General features: G+C 48.4%; 1 protein-coding gene across 1 annotated transcript in view; it reads left to right on the forward strand.

Annotated features, from left to right (window-relative positions):
* Window positions 1–25,813, forward strand: part of LOC147096964 (SWI/SNF complex subunit SMARCC2-like) — a gene marked incomplete at its 5' end in the record, with an annotated part of 99,595 nt that extends 73,782 nt beyond the window's left edge. Inside the window, 4 exons of the mRNA XM_085972520.1 lie at window positions 8,202–8,336; window positions 11,489–11,825; window positions 12,776–12,874; window positions 24,829–25,813. Of these exons, the coding sequence (XP_085828646.1) occupies window positions 8,202–8,336; window positions 11,489–11,825; window positions 12,776–12,874; window positions 24,829–24,896 (639 nt within the window). The remainder of the gene's footprint in view (window positions 1–8,201; window positions 8,337–11,488; window positions 11,826–12,775; window positions 12,875–24,828) is intronic.
* Between the last annotated feature and the right edge of the window lie 693 nt (window positions 25,814–26,506).

The raw sequence follows: 26,506 nt of genomic DNA on the forward strand, positions 1-26,506 counted from the left end.
ACTGAGTCCATGATCAGTTTATACTGTAGTTACACTGAGTCCATGATCAGTTTATACTGTAGTTACACTGAGTCCATGATCAGTTTATACTGTAGTTACACTGAGTCCATGATCAGTTTATACTGTAGTTACACTGAGTCCATGATCAGTTTATACTGTAGTTACACTGAGTCCATGATCAGTTTATACTGTAGTTACACTGAGTCCATGATCAGTTTATACTGTAGTTACACTGAGTCCATGATCAGTTTATACTGTAGTTACACTGAGTCCATGATCAGTTTATACTGTAGTTACACTGAGTCCATGATCAGTTTATACTGTAGTTACACTGAGTCCATGATCAGTTTATACTGTAGTTACACTGAGTCCATGATCAGTTTATACTGTAGTTACACTGAGTCCATCTAATCCCTTCATGATTTTAAACACCTCTATCAATTCTCCTCTTAACCTTCTCTATTCTAAGGAGAACAACCCCAGCTTCTCCAGTCTATCCACGTAAATATAATCCCTGGAACCATTCTAGTAAATCTCTTCTGTATCATAGAAGTTTACAGCACAGAACATAAGAAACAAGAACATAAGAAATAATAGCAGGAGTAGGCCATACGGCCCCTCGAGCCTGCTCCACCATTCAATAAGATCATGGCTGATCATCGACCTCAACTCCACTTTCCCGCCCGATCTCCATATCCCTCGATTCCCCTAGAGTCCAAAAATCTCTCGATCTCAGCCTTGAATATCCTCAAAGACTCAGCATCCACAGCCCTCTGGGGCAGAGAATTCCAAAGATTCACAACCGTCTCGAGTGAAGAAATTCCTCTTCATCTCAGTCTTAAACGGCCGACCCCTTATCCTGAGACTGTGCCCCCTAGTTCTAGACACTCCAGCCCAGGGGGAAACAACCTCTCAGCATCTACCCTGTCAATCCCCTTCAGAATCTTGTCTGTTTCAATGAGATCACCTCTCATTCTTCTAAACTCCAGAGAGTATCGGCCCATTCTACACAATCTCTCATCATAGGACAGCCCTCTCACCCCAGGAATCAATCTAGTGAACCTTCGTTGCACCGCCTCCAAGGCAAGTATATCCTTCCTCAGATAAGGAGACCAAAACTGTGCACAGTACTCCAGGTGTGGTCTCACCAAGACCCTGTACAATTGTAGCAAGACTTCCTTACTCTTATACTCCAACCCCCTTGCTATAAAGACCAACAGGCCATTTGCCTTCCTTATTGCTTGCTGTACCTGCATGCTAGCTTTCTGTGTTTCCTGTACGAGGACACCCAAATCTCTCTGAACACCAACATTTGAAAGTTTCTCACCATTTAAAAAATATTCTGTTTTTCTATTCTTCCTACCAAAGTGAATAACCTCACATTTCCCTACATTATACTCCATCTGCCACCTTACTGCCCACTCACTCAGTCTATCTATATCCCTTTGCAGACTCTTTGGGCCAGATTTTCAGTGTGCCATGAGGCGGGCTTTCAGGCGTGCTCGGGCAAAAATCCCGAATTTGGGGGTCCCGACACCATCCCGCCCAAAACCCGCCTCCACGTAAGTTTCAAGGGAGGCGGGTACCCGCCCCGCACTGGGACTCGCCGACCCGAGGCGGGAAGGGATTAGTGCCAATTAACTGCCTGTTAACAGGCAGTTTTTAGCCTAATCCCTATTTTGAGGGGTGTCGTGTGGGATTCCCGACGGCTCCAAACCACGCCAGGTTAGAGCAGGCGGGCCGTCGGGTTGAGGGACTTGGAGGGGTCGCGATGTCGGTGTTCAGGTGAGTGATGGGTGCATGAGTGCAAAGGTAAGTGTGTTTGGTGTGTCTAAAGTGTGTAAAGAAGTTTTACTTACCTTAACAGCCTTTCTTCCTCTAGGCGTCGGGAGTCCATCACTCAGCCGGAACTGAAAGCTGAACGGCTGCGATCTGTCAAAAGTGACAGCCTTCAGCTTTCAGTGCCGGTGACAGTTCTAACCGAGTCTGCGTAGAAGGACTCAGGTTAGAAGTCAGACTGTCAGTGTTTGACAGCTTCAAACAGCTGTGAAACACTGATATTTCATCTGTCAAAAACTCTTGACAGATGAAATTTCAGTCTGTGACGTCACCTGTTGCTGGGTGGCCCTTAATTGGCCTGCTGAGCCCGCTGGGCGGGCTCAACAAGGTCAATCAAGGGAAAATCGCGTCGATTGGCCAGACGTCGATGGAGGCGGGACTAAAACCCGAAAGTTGTAGTCCCGCCTCCTTCCCGACAGCTTAATGAAAATCCAGCCCCTTGTGTTCTCCTCACAGCTTACTGACCCACCTAGTTTTGTATCATCAGCAAACTTGGATACATTACACTCGGTCCCTTCATCTAGGTCATTAATATAGATTGTAAATAGCTGAGGCCCCAACACTGATCCTTGCGGCACCCCACTAATTACAGCCTGCCAACCTGAAAAAGATCCGTTTATCCCTACTCTCTGTTTTCTGTCCGTTAACCAATCCTCTATCCATGCTACTATATTACCCCCAACCCCATGAGCCCTAATCTTGTGTAATAACCTTTTATGTGGCACCTTATCGAATGTCTTTTGGAAATCCAAATATACTACATCCACTGGTTCCCCTTTATCTACCCTGTTAGTTACATCCTCAAAAAAAATCTAATAAATTTGTCAAACATGATTTCCCTTTCATAAAACCATGTTGACTCTGCCTAATCATGTTATGATTTTCTAAGTGCCCTGATACCACTTCCTTAACAATGGATTCCAGCATTTTCCCGACGACTGATGTCAGGCTAAGTGGCCTGTTGTTCCCTGTTTTTTCTCTCCCTCCTTTCTTGAATAGTGGAGTTACATTTGCGACCTTCCAATCCACTGGGACCATTCCAGAATCTAGGGAATTTTGGAAGATCACAACCAATGCATCCACTATCTCTTCAGCCACCTCTTTTAGAACCCTAGGATGTAGGCCGTCAGGTCCAGGGGATTTGTCGGCTTTTAGTCCCATTAGTTTCTCTAGTACTTTTTCTCTACTTATATTAATTACGTTAAGTTCCTCACCCTCATTAGACCCTTGGTTCCCCACCATTTTTGGTATGCTTTTTGTGTCTTCTACTGTGAAGACAGATACAAAATATTTGTTTAACATTTCTGCCATTTCCTTATTCCCCATAATTTTTCCTGTCTCAGCCTCTGAGGGACCAACGTTTACTTTTGCTACTCTTTTCCTTTTTATATACTTGTAGAAACTCTTACAATCTGCTTTTATATTTCTTGCTAGTTTTCTCTCATATTCTATTTTTTCCCTTTTGATCAATTTTTTGGTCAACCTTTGCTGGTTTCTGAAACTCTCCCAATCCTCAGGCTTACTATTATTCTTTGCAACATTATAAGCTTCTTCTTTCAATCTAATGCTATCCTTAACTTCCTTAGTTAGCCACGGTTGGATCATTTTTCCCGTGGAGTTTTTATTTCTCAATGGAATGTATTTTTGTTGAGAATTATGAAATATTTCTTTAAATGCTAGCCACTGCTTATCTAACGCCATACCTTTTAATCTATTTTTCCAATCTACCTTAGCCAACTCGCCCCTCATACCTATGTACTGTAATTGGCTTTATTTAAGTTTAAGACTCTAGTTTCGGACTTGGGCAAGTCACTCTCAAAATTAATGTGAAATTCTATCATATTATGATCACTCTGCCCCAGAGGATCCTTTACTATGAGATTGCTAATTAACCCTGTCTCATTACACAATACAAGATCTAAAATAGCCTGTTCCCTGGTTGGTTCCACGACATATTGTTCTAGGAAACTGTCCCGAATGCATTCCATGAACTCGTCCTCCAGACTACCTTTGCCAATTTGATTTGTCCAGTGTATATGAAGATTAAAGTCCTCCAAGATTATTGCATTGCCTTTGTTGCAAGCTCCTACTATTTCTTGATTAATATTCTGTCCAACGGTATAGCTACTGTTAGGGGGCCTATATACTACTCCCACCAGTGTTTTCTGCCCCTTGTTATTCCTTATCTCCACCCATACTGATTCTACTTCCTGATCTTCCGAGCCGAGATCCTTTCTCGCTACAGTCCTTATTTCATCCTTTATTATCAGGACTACTCCCCCTCCTTTTCCATTCTGCCTGTCTTTTCAAAACGTTAAGTACCCTGGAACATTTAGTTCCCAACCTTGGCCACCTTGCAACCATGTCTTTGTAATGGCTATTAGATCAAACCCATTTATCTCAATTTGTGCCACTAGTTCATCTATCTTGTTATGAATGCTTCGTGCATTCAGAGAAAGAGCCTTTAATTTAAATTTTTTTACCATTATTCCCTGCTTTGACCTTATTCTCTGCTGCACTGCTACCATTAAACTTTCTGTCCCTTCCTGTCACACTCTGCTTATTTTTACCCAAATCGCTACACTGCTCTATTGCCTTGACCTTTCTCTTTAGATTTCTAAATTTCCCCTCACCTGACACCACCCCCCCCACACACTTTTTTTAAATTTAAGCCCTATCTACAGCCCTAGTTATTCGATTTGCCAGGACGCTGGTCCCAGCCCGGTTTAAGTGGAGCCCGTCTCGACGGAACAGCTCCCTCTTTCCCCAGTACTGGTGCCAGTGCCCCATAAATTGAAACCCCTTTTTCCCACACCACTCTTTGAGCCATGCATTTAACTGTCTCATCTGCTTGACCCTATGCCAATTTGCACGTGGCTCAGGTAATAACCCAGAGATTATTACCCTTGTGGTTCTGCTTATTAATTTACACCCTATCTCCTCAAACTCCCTCAGCAGAACCTCATTCTTAGTTCTACCTATGTCGTTGGTTCCTACATGTACCTCGACAACTGGATCCTCCCCCTCCCTCTCCAAGTTCTTCTCCAGCCGCGAGGAGTTATATTTAACCCTGGCACCGGGCAGGCAAATCATCCTTCGGTACCTCTTTCGCGGCTGCAGAGATCAGTATCTATCCCCCTGACTATACTGTCCCCTACTACTATCGCATTCCTTCCTTCTCCCCGACTTGGATGGTCCCTGTACCACGGTGCCGTGGTCAGTTTGCCCATCCTCCCTGCAGTCCTTTTCCTCATCCATACAGGTAGAAAGTACCTCGTACCTGTTGGACAAGGTCCAGGGCTGAGGCTCCTCCATTGCTACATCCTGGGTTCTCCATACCTTCCTGATTCGCAGTCACACCCTCCTGTCCCTGGCCACTGACGAACTCTAAAGCACTACTTAACCTAAAGGGTGTGACTGCCTCCTGGAACAAAGTGTCCAGGTAACTCCCCCTCCCTGATCCATCGCAATGTCTCAGCTCCTACTCCAGCTCAACAATTCTGAGTCGAAGTTCCTCGAGTTGCAGACACTTACTGCAGATGTGGTTGCTCGGGATCGCGATGCTCTCCACGGACTCCCACATGTTGCAGTTACGACACACCACCTGCCCTTCAGCCCATTTGATCTCATCCTTCCAAAATAACAACCCTGCATGTTCCCCTCACAGCAAGCAGCTAGCCATTTCTTAAATGAGTCCAATGTACTTGACCTCCACCAAGCTAGGTAAAATTATCTCTGGTAGTTTATCTAACACCGTCTATGCAAGTGCAAAGTCATGTGTGACTGCTGAATTTCAATGCCCATGATCTTGTTGGTCACCCTGTTAGCATGATTTGATACTCTGAGATGGTGAGCAACACATATCCTGTTTACAGTAGAAAATGAGATTTGAATCAGTTGAAAATTCTCCTCCCTGTTGCTGCTGTAAATGAGGTACATTTATCCATTTCCAAATTGCCTCTTGAAGTAAAGAAGCTAACTAAAGACCTGGCCTCAGGCTTGGGACAATTCAGGAGTCACGTATAGAAACATAGAAAAATGGGAGCAGGAGTCGGCCCTTCGAGCCTGCTCCGCCATTCAATGAGATCATGGCTGATCCTCTATCTCAGTACCATATTCCCGCTCTCTCCCCCATACCCCTTGATGCCTTTTGTGTCTAGAAATCTATCTATCTCCTTCTTAAATATATTCAGTGACTTGGCCTCCACAGCCTTCTGTGGTAGAGAATTCCACAGGTTCACCACCCTCCGAGTGAAGAAATTTCTCCTCATCTCAGTCCTAAATGTCCTACCCTGTATCCTGAGACTGTGACCCCTCGTTCTAGAACCCCCCCCAGCCAGGGGAAACATCCTCCCTGCATCCAGTCTATCTAGCCCAGTTAGAATTTTATATGTTTCAATGAGATCCCCTCTCATTCTTCTAAACTCTAGTGAATACAGGCCTAGTCGACCCAATCTCTCCTCATACGACAGTCCTGCCATCCCAGGAATCAGTCTGGTGAACCTTCGCTGCACTCCCTCTATGGCAAGTATATCCTTTCTTAGGTAAGGAGAGCAAAACTGCACGCAGTACTCCAGGTGTGGTCTCACCAAGGCCCTGTATAACTGTAGCAAGACATCCTTGCTCCTGTACTCAAATCCTCTTGCAATGAAAGCCAACATACCATTGCTTGCTGCACCTGCATGTTTGCTTTTAGTGACTGGTGTACAAGGACACCCAGGTCCCTTTGTACATCAGCATTTCCCAATCTATCACCATTTAAATAATACTCTGCCTTTCTGTTTTTCCTACCAAAGTGGATAACTTCACATTTATCCACGTTATACTGCATCTGCCATGTATTTGCCCACTCACTCAACTTGTCTAAATCGCCTTGAAGCCTCTCTGCATCCTCCTCACAACTCACAATCCCACCTAGTTTCATGTCATCAGCAAACTTGGAAATATTACATTTGGTTCCCTCATCCAAATCATTGATATATATTGTGAATAGCTGGGGCCCAAGCACTGATCCCTGCGGTACCCCACTAGTCACCGCCTGCCACCCTGAAAAAGACCCATTTATTCCTACTCTCTGTTTCCTGTCTGTTAACCAAGTTTCAATCCATGCCAGTATATTACCCCCAATCCCATGTGCTTTAATTTTTCACACTAACCTCTTATGTGGGACTTTATCAAAGGCCTTCTGAAAATCCAAATACACCACATCCACTGGTTCTCCCTTATCTATTCTACCAGTTACATCCTCAAAAAACTCCAGTAGGTTTGTCAAACACGATTTCCCTTTCATAAATCCATGTTGACTTTGTCTAATTCCATTGATATTTTCTAAGTATCCTGTTATCACATCCTTTATAATAGACTCTAGCATTTTCCCTACTACTGATGTTAGGCTAACCGGCCTGTAGTCCCGGTTTTCTCTCTCCCTCTTTTAAATAGTGGGGTTACATTTGCCACCCTCCAATCTGCAGGAACTGTTCCATAATCTATAGAATTTTGGAAGATGACAACCAATGCATCCACGATTTCCATGGCATATGAGATATGCAAACATAGACACCACTGTTGAATTGTTCCTGCCTTTTCTTTCACCACTAGAAATTTAAAACTGAACTAGCAAAATAGTACATATTTCTACAACCACACCTATGTCTCGCATCGACCAACAGAAGAAGCAAACTGACCGCCCTGTTTTGGCTCTATTCAAATCAAGAGCACAGTTTGAAATGGTGTCCTCTAATCAATCATGTGCTCCATAATAACAACAACAACTTGCATTTATATAGCACCTTTAACATAGTAAAACGTCCCACGGCACTTCACAGGAAGATTATCCAATAAACTTTGACACTGAGCCACTTAAGGAGATATTAGGACAGCTTGGTCAAAGAAGTAGATTTTAAGGGGCATCTTAAAGGAGGAAAGAGAGGCGGAGAGGTTTCGAGAGGGAATTCCACGCTTACGGTCGAGACAGCTGAAGGCACATCCGCCAGTAGTGGGGCGATGGAAAACAGGGATGCATCAGAGGCCAGAATTGGAGGAATGCAAAGATTGCGGAGGGTTGTAGCGCTGGAGGAGGTTACAGAGATGAGGAGGGACAAGGCCATGGAGGGATTTGAAAACAAGGATGAGAATTTTAAAATAGAGGTGTTGCCAAACCGGGAGCCAGTGTAGGTCAACGAGCACGGGGTGATGGGTTTTTTATTTGTTCTCCAGGATGTGGGCGTCGCTGGCCAGATCACATTTATTGCCCATCCCAAGTTGCCCTGAGAAGGTGGGTAGGCCTTCTTGAACCGCTGCAGTTCTGATGGTGATGGTGCTCTTACTGTGGTGTTAGGCACTGAATTCTGGTTCTTTTACAGCATCTTGCTGCAGTGGAGGAGCGGAAAATCAAATCACTGGTGGCACTGCTTGTCGAAACGCAGATGAAGAAACTTGAAATCAAGCTCCGACATTTTGAAGAACTTGAGACCATTATGGACAGAGAAAGAGAGGCAGTAAGTAGTTGTGCTGTGCGGTTCTAGCTATCAGAGCAGTAATTAAGAGAGGTTCTTTACCACCTTTTTTCATCTGGTAGTAGTGAAGCAAATCAAATGTCAATATCTAAGTCAAATATCCAGGCCAAACCTTCCGGTGTAACCGTGGATATCTTGAAGGCTGCCTGCGAATTTCCTCTGAGGGCAGTGCTCAGTGATGTGCTCCAGGGTCTGATTAGGAGCTCCACAGTCACATGATGGGGATGCTTTAATCTTCCATCTATGCAGAAGGTGGCAGCGTCTACCATGACCGGTTCTGAGGTGGTTGATGGTTGTCCACTGTTTGCGAGGTAAGTTTGCTCCTTCAGGTTGGACTGTGGGGTTCTCTATAAGGAATCCATTCCGTATGTCATAGTTCTTCCAAGCATTTCGCCATCAAGGCTGAGGGGAGATCGCTGAAGGGCATCGGCAGCGGTCCAAAATGGCCTTCTAGATTTGAGATGGGTTGGTGGTAGGTCCTGAGGATTGGGAGCAGTTTAGGATTCAACAAAGGAGGACAAAGGGATTAATTAAGAAGGGGAAAATAGAATATGAGAGTAAGCTTTCAGGGAACATAAAAACTGACTGTAAAAGCTTTTATAGATATGTGAAGAGAAAAAGATTGGTGAAGTCAAGCGTAGGTCCCTTGCAGTCAGAATCAGGGGAATTTATAATGGGGAACAAAGAAATGGCAGACCAACTAAATACATATTTTGGTTCTGTCTTCACAAAGGAGGATACAAATAGCCTCCCAGAGATGTCGGGGAACATAGGGTCTGATGAAAGGGTGGAACTGAAAGAAATCAGTATTTGTAGGGAAATGGTGTTAGGTAAATTGATGGGACTGAAGGCCGATAAATCCCCAGGGCCTGATAATCTACATCCTAGGGTACTTAAGGAAGTGGCCCTAGAAATAGTAGATGCATTGCTGGTCATCTTCCAGAACTCGATAGACTCTGGAACAGTACCCATGGATCGGAGGGTAGCTAATGTTACCCCACTATTCAAAAAAGGTGGTAGAGAAAAAGCGGGGAATTATAGACCGGTAAGCCCGACGTCGGTAGTGGGGAAAATGCTAGAGTCCATTATAAAAGATGTAATAGCAGAGCACTAGGAAAGCAGTGACAGGATCGGACAAAGTCAACATGGATTTACAAAAGGTAAATCGTGCTTGACTAATCTACTGGAATCTTTTGAGGATGTAACTGGTAAAATAGATAAGGGAGAACCAGTGGATGTGGTGTATTTGGACTTTCAGAAGGCTTTCGATAAGGTCCCGCATAAGAGATTAGCGTGCAAAATTAAGGCACATGGGATTGGGGGCAAGGTATTGACTTGGATAGAGAACTGGTTGGCGGATAGAAAGCAAAGAGTTGGAATAAACGGGTCGTTTTCCGAGTGGCAGGCAGTGACTAGTGGGGTACCGCAAGGATCGGTCCTAGGACCCCAGCTGTTCACAATATATATTAATGATCTGGACGAGGGAATTGGATATAATATCTCCAAATTTGCAGACGACACAAAGCTGGGTGGGAGGGTATGCTGTGAGGAGGATGTCGTGAAACTCCAGTACGATTTGGACAGGTTGGGTGATTGGGCAGAAACATGGCAAATGCACTATAATGTGGATAAATGTGAGGTTATCCACTTTGGTGGCAAAAACAGGAAGGCAGATTATTATTTGAATGGCAATAGATTGGGAGAAGGGGAAGTGCAAAGAGACCTGGGTGTTCTTGTGCACCAGTCGCTGAAGGTAAGCATGCAGGTGCAGCAGGCGGTTAAGAAGGCAAATGGTATGTTGGCCTTCGTAGCAAGAGGGTTCGAGTACAGGAACAAGGATGTCTTGCTGCAATTGTACAGGGCCTTGGTGAGACCGCACCTTGAGTATTGTGTGCAGTTTTTGTCGCCTTACCTGAGGAAGGACGTTCTTGCCATGGAAGGAGTGCAGCGAAGATTCACAAGGCTGATCCCTGGGATGGCAGGAATGACGTATGAGGAGAGATTGTGTCGATTGGGCTTATACTCACTGGAGTTTAGAAGATTGAGAGGGGATCTCATCGAAACCTATAAAATTCTGTCAGGCCTGGACAGACTAGATGCAGGAAGGATGTTTCCGATGGCCGGGGAGTCCAGAACCAGGGGTCATAGTCTCAGGATAAGGGGTAAGCCATTTAGGACTGAGATGAGGAGGAATTTCTTCACCCAGAGAGTGGTGAACCTGTGGAATTCTCTGCCACAGACGGCGGTGGAGGCCAGTTCATTAAATATATTCAAGAAGGAGTTGGATATATTTCTTAAGGCTAAAGGGATCAAGGGATATGGGGAGAAGGCAGGGACAGGGTACTGAATTTGGATGATCAGCCATGGTCTGATTGAATGGCGGAGCAGGCTCGAGGGGCCGAATGGCCTACTCCTGCTCCTATCTTCTATGTTTCTATGTTTAAGTCGGCCTGAATCGGCGTGTCTTTGCTGGTGTAGTGGTTGTATTCTCCGGAGACTGCATATTCGCGGTATAGGTGTGGTGGTGCGATGTTTACAAGCACGGGCAGCCAAGGTGTTGGTGTCGATAAAAGCGTACCGGTGATAATTCTCATAGTAGAATTCAGCTGGACATCAACGGATTTGACACGCGGACTTGATAGTCATGCCGGAGAGCAGTACTCCGCTGTAGAGTACACCAGGGCGAGTGCTGAAGTACGGAGGGTTTGAACGTTTGCTCCCCATGTGGATCCGGCTAGTCTCTGGATCAAGTTGACCCTACGCTTTTGTTTCTTCCCAAGGTTCTGGACATATTGTCTATATGGCAGGGTGCGATCAAGTGTGACTCCTAAATAGGAGGGTTTTTTGGCATGGTTTACCTCCGCACCGCAAAAGGAGACTTTCAAAGCTTGGTTTGCTTGATGGGTGTGGAGGTGGAATGTCGAGGTGACGGTCTTTTGCGGGTTTTGGCCAAAGTCACCGTAGGTGGAAGTAGGCCTCCATCCTCTGTAAATCACTAGTCAGGGTCTCCTCGGTGATGGACAGATTCATGTTTTGCGTGGCCAAGGCAATGTCATCAGCGTATACGAACTTAGTTGGATGTGTGTCCAGAATTTACTCTGATGATTTCTTCCATTGTGTTTTAAACATAACAGTTGGAGTACCAGAGACAACAGCTTCTCTCAGACAGACAGGCCTTCCACATGGAGCAGCTGAAGTATGCTGAAATGAGAGCACGGCAACAGCACTTTCAACAAATGCACCAACAGCAGCAACAGCAGCATCAGCTCCCGTCCGGCCCCCAGGCCAGCCAGCAGCCAGCCATCATTCCTGCATCTGTGCAGCCAGTGCCACCTGCTGCAGTTCAGCAGGGGACTGTGAACCAGGGTTCAGGGGATTCCATAGCACAATCCATTCCACAGCAACAGCAGACACCACCAACGCAACAGCCACAGCAGCAGCAACAGGCTCAACCTCCAGTTCTTCCTCATGGTAAGTGTCAGAGCTGTAAGGAATATGCCAGTCGCCTCAAAGATATTCTTTCCCTGGGGCGGAGCTGAGGTCCAAGGATTCGGGGAGGGATTCTACATCCCAATTTGGCTGACTTTAGTGCTCAAGTCTCTGGAGTGGGACTTGAACCCACAACCTTCTGACTCCGAGGCAAGAGTGCTACCCACTGAGCCCCAGCTGACGAAAATGTTGCGGGGTGGGGGGAACTGGGGAATGTGGGCTCGGGAGAGAGTGAGCCTGGGGAATGTGGGCCTTAGAGAGAGGGAGACTGGAAAATGGGGACTCGGGTAGGTGGGGGAGAGATGGGGGGGGAAGGGGAAGAGAGGGCGACTGGGGAATGAGAGCTCGGGAGAGATGGAGCCTGGTGAATGGGGACTCGGCGGGTGGGGGCGGGAAGAGATGGTAACTGGGAAATGGGGGCTTGGAGGAGAGAGGGAGACTGGGGAACCCCTCCACGGTTCCCCCCCCCCCCCCCAACCCATGGTTTCCCCGCCCACGGTTCTCTCCTTCCCTCCCCACCCCCGGTCATGTGATCCAATGTCACGTGATCAGGCGTCTGATGACGTGATAAGAACATCACATGATCAAATCTCCAGGAATGGCTGCAACCAGAGTTTGCAATCCTAGCCTCAGCGGCTGCTGTCTCTGACTGGGCTTGTTCACAATTTGCGATCTGGCTTTACCAGAGGCCCCAGGCCTTGAATCTCATTAATTGCAGTTAGAGCTTGGTTTTATTTTAAATTTTACCATAAATTCAGCTTCAATAAACTTTTAGTTATAACTTTCAAATATTTTTGGTATACTGGAGGAGGAGCAGTGGCTGCCTTCTGTGTTTGAATTTTGTTTAATAAGTACTGAAAATGAGACGCCTTGAAAATAATGTGCACTGATTTGCCACAAACATAACTTAAAAGTTGCTTTTTCTCTTGCAGGTCAGCCACCATTTCCAAGTCAACAAACTCCAAATCAACTGATGCCCAGTAACATGCCAGTTGGCATGCCTGCGAACATGTCTGGTAATATGGCTGCTGGTATGCCTTGTGCTGTGCCAGCCAGTATTGCATGTAGCATGGGTAGTGCCATCACAGAAAACGTTCCAGTTAACCTCCCTGCTAGCATGCCCAACCCAGTGCATGGTAATATACCCAGTAGCATGTCTGGGGATGTAACTGGCAACCTGTGTACGGGGTTGCCAGGAAGTTTGCCTGTAGATCTGCCTAGTTCTATACATCCTAACATACCAGGAAACATCATCCCACCCTCCATGTCTCTAACTTCCACCTCAGGGTCGGCAGCTGCCCAAAGCCCTGCTATTGTAGCTGCCATGCAGGGAACCGCAAGTCCATTGCCAGGTGAGAAGTGGTGCTTGGCATTTTATTGTTGTGGCTGTATTAGATTGTAAATATACTTGCCCATTTCAAAGTAGAGGCTGCATTAAACATAAAGCAAGAGATCTATAGGAGCTCATTCCTCTTAACTGCACAAAGTATAATTTTTATTTAAGTCTTAAGCTAGGCCTAAAATAAAACCCCAGACTCAAAGGACATCACCATTGGGCTTCCTCCGAACACAAATCTGCTCGTTTCTGCGATGTTTGAGTAAGAGCGAGGAAAATGATCTGGAAAGGATACCTTCCCATACTGCTCTAGGCTACCATTCCGGAACATCAGGAAGGAACAGAAACTATGCTGTTTCTGGTGGGGCAACTTTAGTAAGGGAATCACAAAATCTAAAATTAAATAAAGGCAGCTGGGATAGGAGACAGCAGGTTAAATTCTGCCCTTTCACACTCTGGGACTGGGTACATTGGGTTATCACACTGTCCTTTCACACTCTGCGACTGGGTACAGTGGGTCATCACACTGTCCTTTCACACCCTGGGACTGGGTACAGTGGGTTATCACACTGTCCTTTCACACTCTGGGACTGGGTGGTACAGTGGGTTATCACACTGTCCTTTCACACTCTGGGACTGGGTGGTACAGTGGGTTATCACACTGTCCTTTCACACTCTGGGACTGGGTGGTACAGTGGGTTATCACACTGTCCTTTCACCCTCTGGGACTGGGTACAGTGGGTTATCACACTGTCCTTTCACACTCTGGGACTGGGTACAGTGGGTTATCACACTGTCCTTTCACACCCTGGGACTGGGTACAGTGGGTTATCACACTGCCCTTTCACACTCTGGGACTGGGTACAGTGGGTTATCACACTGTCCTTTCACACTCTGGGACTGGGTACAGTGGGTTATCACACTGTCCTTTCACACTCTGGGACTGGGTACAGTGGGTTATCACACTGTCCTTTCACACTCTGGGACTGGTTACAGTGGGTTATCACACTGTCCTTTCACACTCTGCGACTGGGTGGTACAGTGGGTTATCATACTGTCCTTTCACAATCTGGGACTGGCTACAGTGGGTTATCACACTGTCCTTTCACACTCTGGGACTGGGTACAGTGGGTTATCACACTGTCCTTTCACCCTCTGGGACTGGGTACAGTGGGTTATCACACTGTCCTTTCACACTCTGGGACTGGGTACAGTGGGTTATCACACTGTCCTTTCACACCCTGGGACTGGGTACAGTGGGTTATCACACTGCCCTTTCACACTCTGGGACTGGGTACAGTGGGTTATCACACTGTCCTTTCACACTCTGGGACTGGGTACAGTGGGTTATCACACTGTCCTTTCACACTCTGGGACTGGGTACAGTGGGTTATCACACTGTCCTTTCACACTCTGGGACTGGTTACAGTGGGTTATCACACTGTCCTTTCACACTCTGCGACTGGGTGGTACAGTGGGTTATCATACTGTCCTTTCACAATCTGGGACTGGCTACAGTGGGTTATCACACTGTCCTTTCACCCTCTGGGACTGGGTACAGTGGGTTATCACACTGTCCTTTCACACTCTGGGACTGGGTACAGTGGGTTATCACACTGTCCTTTCACACCCTGGGACTGGGTACAGTGGGTTATCACACTGCCCTTTCACACTCTGGGACTGGGTACAGTGGGTTATCACACTGTCCTTTCACACTCTGGGACTGGGTACAGTGGGTTATCACACTGTCCTTTCACACTCTGGGACTGGGTACAGTGGGTTATCACACTGTCCTTTCACACTCTGGGACTGGTTACAGTGGGTTATCACACTGTCCTTTCACACTCTGCGACTGGGTGGTACAGTGGGTTATCATACTGTCCTTTCACAATCTGGGACTGGCTACAGTGGGTTATCACACTGTCCTTTCACACTCTGGGACTGGGTACAGTGGGTTATCACACTGTCCTTTCACACTCTGGGACTGGGTACAGTGGGTTATCACACTGTCCTTTCACACTCTGGGACTGGGTATAGTGGGTTATCACACTGTCCTTTCATACTCTGGGACTGGGTACAGTGGGTTATCACACTGTCCTTTCACACTCTGGGACTGGGTACAGTGTGTTATCACACTGTCCTTTCACACTCTGGGACAGGATATAGTGGGTTATCACACTGTCCTTTCACACTCTGGGACTGGGTACAGTGGGTTATCACACTGTCCTTTCACACTCTGGGACTCGTTGATACAGTGTGTTATCACACTGTCCTTTCACACTCTGGGACTGGGTACAGTGGGTTATCACACTGTCCTTTCACACTCTGGGACTGGGTGGTACAGTGGGTTATCACACTGTCCTTTCACACCCTGGGACTGGGTACAGTGGGTTATCACACTGTCCTTTCACACTCTGGGACTGGGTACAGTGGGTTATCACACTGTCCTTTCACACTCTGGGACTGGTTACAGTGGGTTATCACACTGTCCTTTCACACTCTGGGACTGGGTACAGTGGGTTATCACACTGTCCTTTCACACTCTGGGACCGGGTACAGTGGGTTATCACACTGTCCTTTCACACTCTGGGACTGGGTACAGTGGGTTATCACACTGTCCTTTCACACTCTGGGACTGGGTACAGTGGGTTATCACAGTTCTTTCACTCTCTGGGACTGGGTGGTACAGTGGGTTATCACACTGTCCTTTCACACCCTGGGACTGGGTACAGTGGGTTATCAGACTGTCCTTTCACACTCTGGGACTGGGTACAGTGGGTTATCACACTGTCCTTTCACACTCTGGGACTGGTTACAGTGGGTTATCACACTGTCCTTTCACACTCTGGGATTGGGTACAGTGGGTTATCACACTGTCCTTTCACACTCTGGGACCGGGTACAGTGGGTTATCACACTGTCCTTTCACACTCTGGGACTGGGTACAGTGGGTTATCACACTGTCCTTTCACACTCTGGGACTGGGTACAGTGGGTTATCACACTGTCCTTTCACACTCTGGGACTGGGTGGTACAGTGGGTCATCACACTGTCCTTTCACACTCTGGGACTGTGTACAGTGGGTTATCACACTGTCCTTTCACACTCTGGGACTGTGTACAGTGGGTTATCACACTGTCATTTCACACTCTGGGACGAGTTATCACACTGTCCTTTCACACTCTGGGACTGTGTACAGTGGGTTATCACACTGTCCTTTCACACTCTGGGACTGTGTACAGTGGGTTATCACACTGTCCTTTCACACTCTGGGACTGGGTACAGTGTGTTATCACACTGTCCTTTCACACTCTGGGACTGGGTCCAGTGGGTTATCACACTGTCCTTTCACACCCTGGGACTGGTTGATACAGTGGGTTATCACACTGTCCTTTTACACTCTGGGACTCGGTACAGTGGGTTATCACACTGTCCTTCCACACTCTGGGACTGGGTACAGTGGGTTATCACACTGTCCTTTCACACTCTGCGACTGGGTGGTACAGTGGGTTATCACACTGTCCTTTCACACTCTGGGACTGGGTACAGTGGGTTATCACACTGTCCTTTCACACTCTGGGACTGGATACAGTGGGATATCACACTGTCCTTTCACACTCTGGGACTGGGTACAGTGGGTTATCACTCTGTCCTTTCACACTCTGGGACTGGATACAGTGGGTTATCACACTGTCCTTTCACACTCTGGGACTGGATACAGTGGGTTATCACACTGTCCTTTCACACTCTGGGACTGGGTACAGTGGGTTATCACACTGTCCTTTCACACTCTGGGACTGGGTGGTACAGTGGGTTATCACACTGTCCTTTCACACTCTGGGACTGGGCACAGTGGGTTATCACACTGTCCTTTCACACTCTGGGACTGGGTACAGTGGGTTATCACGCTGTCCTTTCACACTCTGGGACTGGATACAGTGGGTTATCACACTGTCCTTTCACACTCTGGGACTGGATACAGTGGGTTATCACGCTGTCCTTTCACACTCTGGGACTGGGTGGTACAGTGGGTTATCACACTGTCCTTTCACACTCTGGGACTGGGTACAGTGGCTTATCACACTGTCCTTTCACACTCTGGGACTGGGTGGTACAGTGGGTCATCACACTGTCCTTTCACACTCTGGGACTGTGTACAGTGGGTTATCACACTGTCCTTTCACACTCTGGGACTGTGTACAGTGGGTTATCACACTGTCCTTTCACACTCTGGGACTGGGTACAGTGTGTTATCACACTGTCCTTTCACACTCTGGGACTGGGTCCAGTGGGTTATCACACTGTCCTTTCACACTCTGGGACTGGGTACAGTGTGTTATCACACTGTCCTTTCACACTCTGGGACTGGTTGATACAGTGGGTTATCACACTGTCCTTCCACACTCTGGGACTGGGTACAGTGGGTTATCACACTGTCCTTTCACACTCTGGGACTGGGTACAGTGGGTTATCACACTGTCCTTTCACACTCTGGGACTGGGTACAGGGGGTTATCACACTGTCCTTTCACACTCTGGGACTGGGTGGTACAGTGGGTTATCACACTGTCCTTTCACACTCTGGGACTGGGTGGTACAGTGGGTTATCACACTGTCCTTTCACACTCTGGGACTGGGTACAGTGGGTTATCACACTGTCCTTTCACACTCTGGGACTGGATACAGTGGGATATCACACTGTCCTTTCACACTCTGGGACTGGGTACAGTGGGTTATCACTGTCCTTTCACACTCTGGGACTGGATACAGTGGGTTATCACACTGTCCTTTCACACTCTGGGACTGGATACAGTGGGTTATCACGCTGTCCTTTCACACTCTGGGACTGGGTACAGTGGCTTATCACACTGTCCTTTCACACTCTAGGACTGGGTACAGTGGGCCATCACACTGTCCTTTCACGCTCTGGGACTGGGTACAGTGGGTTATCGCACCGTGCGATGGATCATTGAAATTCATTCGATCAGCTTATAAATACTGTGGACCATGCATTACATCCAAACCCACAGCACAGGCAATCTGACCTTTCAACGACAGGCAGCACCGTCCTACTTTTGCCACTATTTCCTATTCACTGGTTTGTGGTGGATTATGGTTCACTAGATAAATCCTAAAATCTGAACTCTAAGATCTGTTAGTATGTGCTACTCATAATATATTGTACTTAGTGGAGGTATGGATTTAAATTGTTTATGCAAAGGCGTAGAAGGAGTTATCCTCAAAGTAGCTCGTGCTACAATGACCTAGGAGTATTTGATGGGACTGTGTAGAGGGAGCTTTACTCTGTATCTGAACCGTGCTGTACCTGCCCTGGGAGTGTTTGATGGGACAGTGTAGAGGTAGCTTTACTCTGTATCTAACCCGTGCTGTACCTGCCCTGGGAGTGTTTGATGGGACAGTGTAGAGGTAGCTTTACTCTGCATCTAACCCGTGCTGTACCTGCCCTGGGAGTGTTTGATGGGACAGTGTAGAGGGAGCTTTACTCTGTGTGGTAAACCACTGTTTGTATTCCACTGTGCACATGCCTGGACATGCCTCGGCTGACTCCTCCCACAAGTCCTAGTATAAAGGTGACTGCTCCCCAGCCCTTTGTATTTCTGGACCGGTCGACCACTCGAGGCAGACCTTCATTCTTTGTTAATAAAAGCCTTTAGTTACTCTCTTAACTCTCAGTCTTTTATGAGTAATTGATAGCGCATCAATTTTATTAACAAAATTTTTATAATGGAGAAGATCCTCACACCAGCATGCCTGGACTTAGATCATCGGGAGGCGGACTCATCCACCAAGTTTACTCACTGGCTTAAGTGTTTCGAAAAATTCCTGACCGCCTCCGCAGCAATCAAATCGGACGAGGACAAACTGGATGTCCTGACCTCCAAAGTGAACCACCGAGTGTACTCGGTCATCCAAGACGCGACCTCGTACGCGAACGCTATCAAGCTCCTCAAGGACCAGTACACGCGCCCAGTGAACGAAGTGTACGCCAGGCACCTTCTGGGGAGTCGTAAACAACAACCTGGGGAATCGACCGTGGAATACCTTCAGGCACTGTCTGTGCTTGGCCGGGCCTGTGGTTGTAAGGATGTAAAGGCCACCGTGTACACAGAGGAACTTATCCGGGACGCTTTTGTAGCGGGCCACAGATCCAATTACACCCGACAGCGACTGTTGGAGCAGAGTGACCTCGACCTCAACAAGGCCTCTGAACTCGCACTATCATTGGATGCAGCCTACCGGGGCATGGATGCCTACTCCTCTGCACCGTGGACGCCGCGGGGAATGACAGCCTGGGACACGGTAGGACCGCCTCATAGCGCCGTGCCACCCCAGCCACACCCCAGCAACGGCCCAACTACCGCAGCAGTGTCCCAAGGCCAGACAGCAGTGCCCCAAGGCCAGAAATGCTACTTCTGTGGCCAGGCAAAACACCCCAGAGCGCGCTGCCCGGCGAAAAACGCGATCTGCTCAGGCTGCGGGAAGAAGGGACACTACGCTAACGTCTGCAGGGCCAAAGCCACCCCGAACCCCAGCAGCGCCGCGTGTGGGCCATGCGGGCCGCCATCTTGGGCCTCCCCGGCCATGTGCGAACCACCGGTACAGCAGCCATTTTGGACGCCTCCAGCCACATGGGGATCATGGACGCCGCCATCTTGGACGACAGCCGGAACGCAGCAGGCCCCCAACACCGCCTCATCTGATACCCGCAGCGACACACCGACCCCTACGCTGGCATCCGTTACACTGGACCAAGCGAGACCGCACCAGCTGGCCAGTTCCACAATGGACATTAAGGTAAATGGCCACGATACAATCTGCCTTTTTGACTCTGGGAGCACGGAGAGCTTCATCCACCCCGACACGGTGCGGCGTTGCTCTCTCCCAGTCTTGCCTGCGCACCAGCGGATTTCTATGGCCTCCGAGTCCCAGTCGGCGGACATCGGCGGCTACTGCGTAGTGACACTCGTAGTAGACGGGACCGTGTACGATCATTTTAAACTTCTGGTCCTGCCCGACCTCTGCGCTGCCGTCCTGCTGGGGTTAGATTTTCAGTGCCACCTTAAAAGTGTTACGATGGCGTACGGTGGACCCCTACCCCCACTCACAGTCCGCAGCCAGCAGCTCCCAAATTGCCCGCCGCGCACCAGGTGCAACCTCTCCACACTCAGAGTCACCCCCCCCCCCACTGTTTGCTAACCTCATCCCCGACTGTAAGCCCATTGCCACAAAGAGCAGGCGATACAGTGCCGGGGACAGGGTTTTCATTAAAACCGAAGTGGAGCGGCTCCTGAAGGAAGGGATTATTGAGGGCAGCACCAGCCCCTGGCGAGCCCAGGTTGTGGTCGTTAAGACCGGCGAGAAGCAGCGCCTGGTCATCGACTACAGCCAGACAATAAATCGCTACACCCTGCTGGACGCCTACCCACTCCCCCGCATAGCTGATATGGTCAACCAGATCGCGCAGTACCGCGTCTTCTCGACCATTGACCTGAAATCAGCGTACCACCAGCTCCCTATCCGCCCTGAGGACCACCAGTATACTGCCTTTGAGGCAAACGGCCGCCTCTACCACTTCCTTAGGGTTCCCTTTGGCGTCACCAACGGGGTCTCCGTCTTCCAAAGGGAGATGGACCGGATGGTAGATCAAAATGCGTTGCAGGCCACTTTCCCATATCTGGACAATGTGACCATCTGCGGCCGTGACTTGCAGGACCATGACGCAAACCTCGAAAAATTCCTCCGCACCGCCCAACTCCTGAACCTGACATATAACAAGGAGAAGTGCATATTCCGCACAAACTGCCTCGCCATCCTTGGCTGTGTTGTGGAACACGGAGTCATCGGCCCCGACCCCGACCGGATGCGTCCCCTTATGGAACTCCCACTGCCCCACTGCCTCAAGGCCCTGAAGAGGTGCCTAGGGTTTTTCTCCTATTATGCCCAGTGGGTCCCCTACTATGCGGACAAGGCCCATCCGCTGATCAAGTCCACCTCTTTTCCCTTGACGGCAGAGGCCCGCTTAGCCTTCCACCGTATCAAGGAAGACATTGCCAAAGCCACCATGCACGCAGTGGACGAATCCATCCCCTTCCAGGTGGAAAGCGACGCGTCCGACTTTGCCCTGGCCGCTACCCTCAATCAGGCGGGGAGACCCGTGGCCTTCTTTTCACGAACCCTCCAAGGCCCGGAGACCAGACACTCCGCTGTTGAGAAGGAGGCCCAGGCGATTGTGGAGGCTGTGCGTCATTGGAGGCACTACCTGGCCGGAAAACGATTTACCCTGCTCACTGACCAACGTTCAGTTGCTTTCATGTTTAACAACAAGCAGAGGGGCAAAATCAAAAATGACAAGATCTTGAGGTGGAGAATCGAACTTTCCACCTACAATTACGAGATCTTGTACCGGCCCGGGAAGCTCAATGAACCCCCGGATGCGCTATCGCGTGGCACCTGCGCCAGCGCGCAGATCGATAGACTGCGGGCCCTCCACAATGACCTCTGCCACCCGGGGGTCACCAGGTTCTTCCACTTCATCAAGGCCCGCAACCTGCCTTACTCCATTGAGGAGGTCAGGACCATGACCAGGAACTGCCAAGTCTGCGCTGAGTGCAAACCGCACTTTTATAGACCAGACAGGGCCCACCTGATAAAAGCCACTCGCCCCTTCGAGCGCCTGAGCGTTGATTTTAAAGGGCCTCTCCCCTCCTCCGACCGCAATGTGTACTTCCTCAATATTATTGATGAGTACTCCCGTTTCCCGTTCGCCATCCCCTGCCCGGACATGACCAGTGCCACGGTCATTAAATGTCTGAACGACCTCTTCACCCTGTTCGGTTTCCCCAGCTATATCCATAGCGACCGGGGCTCATCGTTTATGAGCGACGAACTCCGTCAGTACCTGCTAACTAGGGGTATTGCCACAAGCAGGACCACCAGTTACAACCCCCGGGGGAACGGACAGGTGTAAAGAGAAAATGCGACAGTTTGGAAGGCCGCCCTGCTAGCCTTATAGTCTAGGGGCCTTCCAACCTCCCGCTGGCAGGATGTGCTCCCCGATGCGCTCCACTCTATTCGGTCACTGCTCTGCACTGCCACTAACGCCACCCCTCATGAGAAAATGTTTGTCTTCCCAAGGAAGTCCACATCGGGGACATCGCTACCGCCATGGCTGACGTCCCCAGGGCCGGTCCTACTGAGAAGGCACGTGAGGACCCATAAAACGGACCCCCTGGTCGAGAGGGTCGACCTCCTCCACGCCAACCCCCAGTATGCTTACATTGCATACCCGGACGGGCGGGAGGACACAGTCTCCATAAGAGACCTTGTACCCTCGGGGGCCGCAGTAACTCACTACCACCCCCCCCCCCACGATCCAATATCCAGCCCCAGCAGACGGCAGGCCTGGGCCCCGCGACCCGCTCGACATCTACGAGGACGACACGCCTGTGCCACAGCCCACACAGGACTCGACGCCGGAAGCTCCACTACCCCTGCCGTCGCCACGCCGATCACAGCGGCAGACAAGACCTCCGGAGAGACTCCAATACACTAACTTTTAATACACTTCACCCCGCCGGACTCAATTTTAAACAAGGGGTGAATGTGGTAAACCACTGTTTGTATTCCACTGTGTACATGCCTGGACATGCCTCGGCTGACTCCTCCCACAAGTCCGAGTATAAAGGTGACTGCTCCCCAGCCCTTTGTATTTCTGGACCGGTCGACCACTCGAGGCAGACCTTCATTCTTTTGTTAATAAAAGCCTTTAGTTACTCTCTTAACTCTCAGTCTTTTATGAGTAATTGATAGCGCATCACTCTGTATCTAACCGGTGCTGTACCTGCCCTGGGAGTGTTTGACGGGACAGTGTAGAGGGAGCTTTACTCTGTATCTAACCCGTGCTGTACCTGCGCTGGGAGTGTTTGATGGGACAGTGTAGAGGGAGCTTTACTCTGTATCCAACCTGTGCTGTACCTGCCCTGGGAGTGTTTGATGGGACAGTGTAGAGGGAGCTTTACTCTGTATCTAACCCGTGCTGTACCTGCCCTGGGAGTGTTTGATGGGACAGTGTAGAGGGAGCTTTACTCTGTATCCAACCCGTGCTGTACCTGCCCTGGGAGTGTTTGATGGGACAGTGTAGAGGGAGCTTTACTCTGTATCTAACCTGTGCTGTACCTGCCCTGGGAGTGTTTGATGGGACAGTGTAGAGGGAGCTTTACTCTGTATCTAACCTGTGCTGTACCTGCCCTGGGCGTGTTTGATGGGACAGTGTAGAGGGAGCTTTACTCTGTATCTAACCTGTGCTGTACCTGCCCTGGGAGTGTTTGATGGGACAGTGTAGAGGGAGCTTTACTCTGTATCTAACCCGTGTTGTACCTGCCCTGGGAGTGTTTGATGGGACAGTGTAGAGGGAGCTTTACTCTGTATCTAACTCATGCTGTACCTGCCCTGGGAGTGTTTGATGGGACAGTGTAGAGGGAGCTTTACTCTGTATCTAACCCGTGCTGTACCTGCCCTGGGAGTGTTTGATGGGACAGTGTAGAGGGAGCTTTACTCTGTATCTAACCCGTGCTGTACCTGTCCTGGGAGTGTTTGATGGGACAGTGTAGAGGGAGCTTTACTCTGTATCTAACCCGTGCTGTACCTGCCCTGGGAGTGTTTGATGGGACAGTGTAGAGGGAGCTTTACTCTGTATCTAACCCGTGCTGTACCTGCCCTGGGAGTGTTTGATGGGTCAGTGTAGAGGAACTTCCCAGAGGCCAGGCACAATCCCACAGAGAACATCAGTGAATTTGTCAACCCCTGGTCTGCTCACAAAGCAGCAACTTGCATTAATTTATCGCTTTAAAAGCTCTGACTGTGCTTTGGAGCAGAAGTGAAAAGTCGATAAAAGCAGTTAAGGAACCCGATTGCAAGCCCCAGGGGAGAGATTGGGAAGGGTGATTGAAAGCTTTGCTGACAAAATGTTGTGATTGGTTGAGAAGGTTTTTGAAGGGGAGGCGATGGTGCAGTTTGAGAATCGGGCTGAAGGGTAATTTAGCAACAAAAAAAGGGTTAAGGACTTTTCTAATGTGAACTGGGCAGGGGTGTCGTTACTTATTTACAAAGGTAATTATTAACCTGTTGTGGATTCTAATTGTTGTACTGCTTTTCATTTCCAAACACCCATTCATGTGTTTGTCTTAACATGAATAGCCTGCAATAGGCAGCTGATGTATCAATGTGAAGTGCAACCCAGACAGTCTAAGCTACGTTGAACCCATGTGAAGCCTTTGGATTGCTGGAGGTGTCCAGGACTCATTAACACCAGGCAGTGTGTTTCTAGATCACGGGCCATGGTCACCCCAGCTTTAGAGCAGCAGCAGGACTTGCTGTTGCTGAATGTGAGCAATGATTTTCTGCTGTGGATTTCACATCCCCTGGGAAATGGGATGTTTTGTAACACACTCATTTTATTTACAACACAACAGTCAGAGAAGAAGACCTTCAACTCTTTCATCTGAAGTGTTGCTGTGACACCCATTCCTTGCATCCTCCATTTGGTTCTAACTATCCACTTGAGGAACTATAACTGGCCTTGAATGCTCTGTCCGTGTTCCTCTTTAAAAAGATGTTGATTTATTTTCTAGAGCAAGGAGCTGCAATGCAGACAGAGGTGATGGCAACCCCGGCAGCAGCTGTCCCCCCATCACAGTGAGGTGAAAGATCTGGAGCAAGACACAGCATTCTATCTGGAATAAATACGATGTTCCCAAGTTGTACCAGTGTGAAGAGCAGTTTGGGTGGATATGCTGAGATGTTCTCTTTCGCAAGTTTAATGTGGTTAAAAGAAACAGCAAATCTGATCATTAATGGAGGTGATGTCAGTATTGTAAGAGGTGATGTGTACACTGGAAAGTGACAATGCTACACAGACCAATGTAAAACTCATTGTATAATATTCTGCTATATTGCTAATGCATACACACCATCCACACTCTTAGTTTGAATAGCATCTGACATCTTTTGAAACTAAGTTCTATTACAAATATACCAAACTGTCATCATTAATTTAGGTGCGCATCCCCCTATTCTTTGTTCAATGCATTGTTGACTGTTGCTATTTTCCATATTGTGTCGATTGTGAAATATCTTAATGTGCCAATTTGGGGGGAATTTGATGTTGAGAAGACAATATCTGGCTGTGGAACTTTTTATTTTGTTCTTGCTTTACAATCAGCAGTTTACATACTAAGTATTTCTGCCTTTGGTCCTGGTCCATTTTAGAAGCATGGTAATATTGTCAGGGTGGCCTATGGCTAAGTCACTAGTTCGAAATACCAAGTTATGTCCATGTGGGGCACCATATTTCAATACTTTGTCTTCCATTTTGATTCAAAATGGCAGTCAGCAAGTTCCAAAGTCATTGTGGTGGAATGTGAGATTAGGGCTGGGGCAAAGCGGAAGGAAGACTGGCCAGTGAGAAGTGGCTCAGGACAGAAAGATGTGCAAGTAGGGACAGGACAGGAACTTTAAATCTGAAGTTTCAGTGTCCGACCCCTGTAAGAAGAGAGTTTTCAGGCTTAAGCATCTCATTCCAGTCCTGCTTCCAAGCCTTTTATGACTTGGGGGGGGGGGGGGGGGGGTGGGTGGGGGGTGGGGGGGAAGAGCTTAGCTTCCTTTGATATTGATTGGCTGAACATATCAGTGTTTCATTTTAGATAAAATCATTTCAGTAGCAAAGAGTTCTAGACTGTTATCCGTGCCAGTGCGATCCTCTGGCAGACGGCAGGATTGTTTCTCAGTGGTGTCTGGTCATTTGTTTTTTAGTTTTTGTTCCTCATGAGGGTGAAGAGACCCCAATGTTGGCTGTTTGTATTGTTGGGACTTCACCCAAACCCAGAATTGCAACAAACGCAGACTGTGGGGGAGATCTTCCTGGGTCTTCACCTGGACAGTCCATCACCTGAGCGCACCGAGCACTGAACAGTCAGGTGGGTCAGAGCACAGAACCAGGGAAATCTCCCCTCCTATTTCAGGTTATGAAACATTTTTCTATCCGAGCAGCTTTCATAGCCGATCTTCCTGAAAGCAGTGTGATTTCAAACAGGGGAGGATGCACCAAACCTCCTTATGTCGCAGTGGTTATTTGTGTCCTGAGTATTGTGTAGGTTAATAAAGGTTGGTTGTTCTGTGGCTGGTTGAATTTGTGTTAGTAACTGTGGAGGGACTTGCTATTTCCAAAGGAAGAACGAGGCCAACTCTGCTGATATTGGTTGATGGGCCCTGTATGGTTTTCTGTTCCAGACACCATTTCATCGATTGCTA

The sequence above is a fragment of the Somniosus microcephalus genome, chromosome 33 (genome assembly GCF_052327205.1).
Source record: "Somniosus microcephalus isolate GS21.2 chromosome 33, FLI_Smic_1.0, whole genome shotgun sequence".
NCBI lineage: Eukaryota > Metazoa > Chordata > Chondrichthyes > Squaliformes > Somniosidae > Somniosus > Somniosus microcephalus.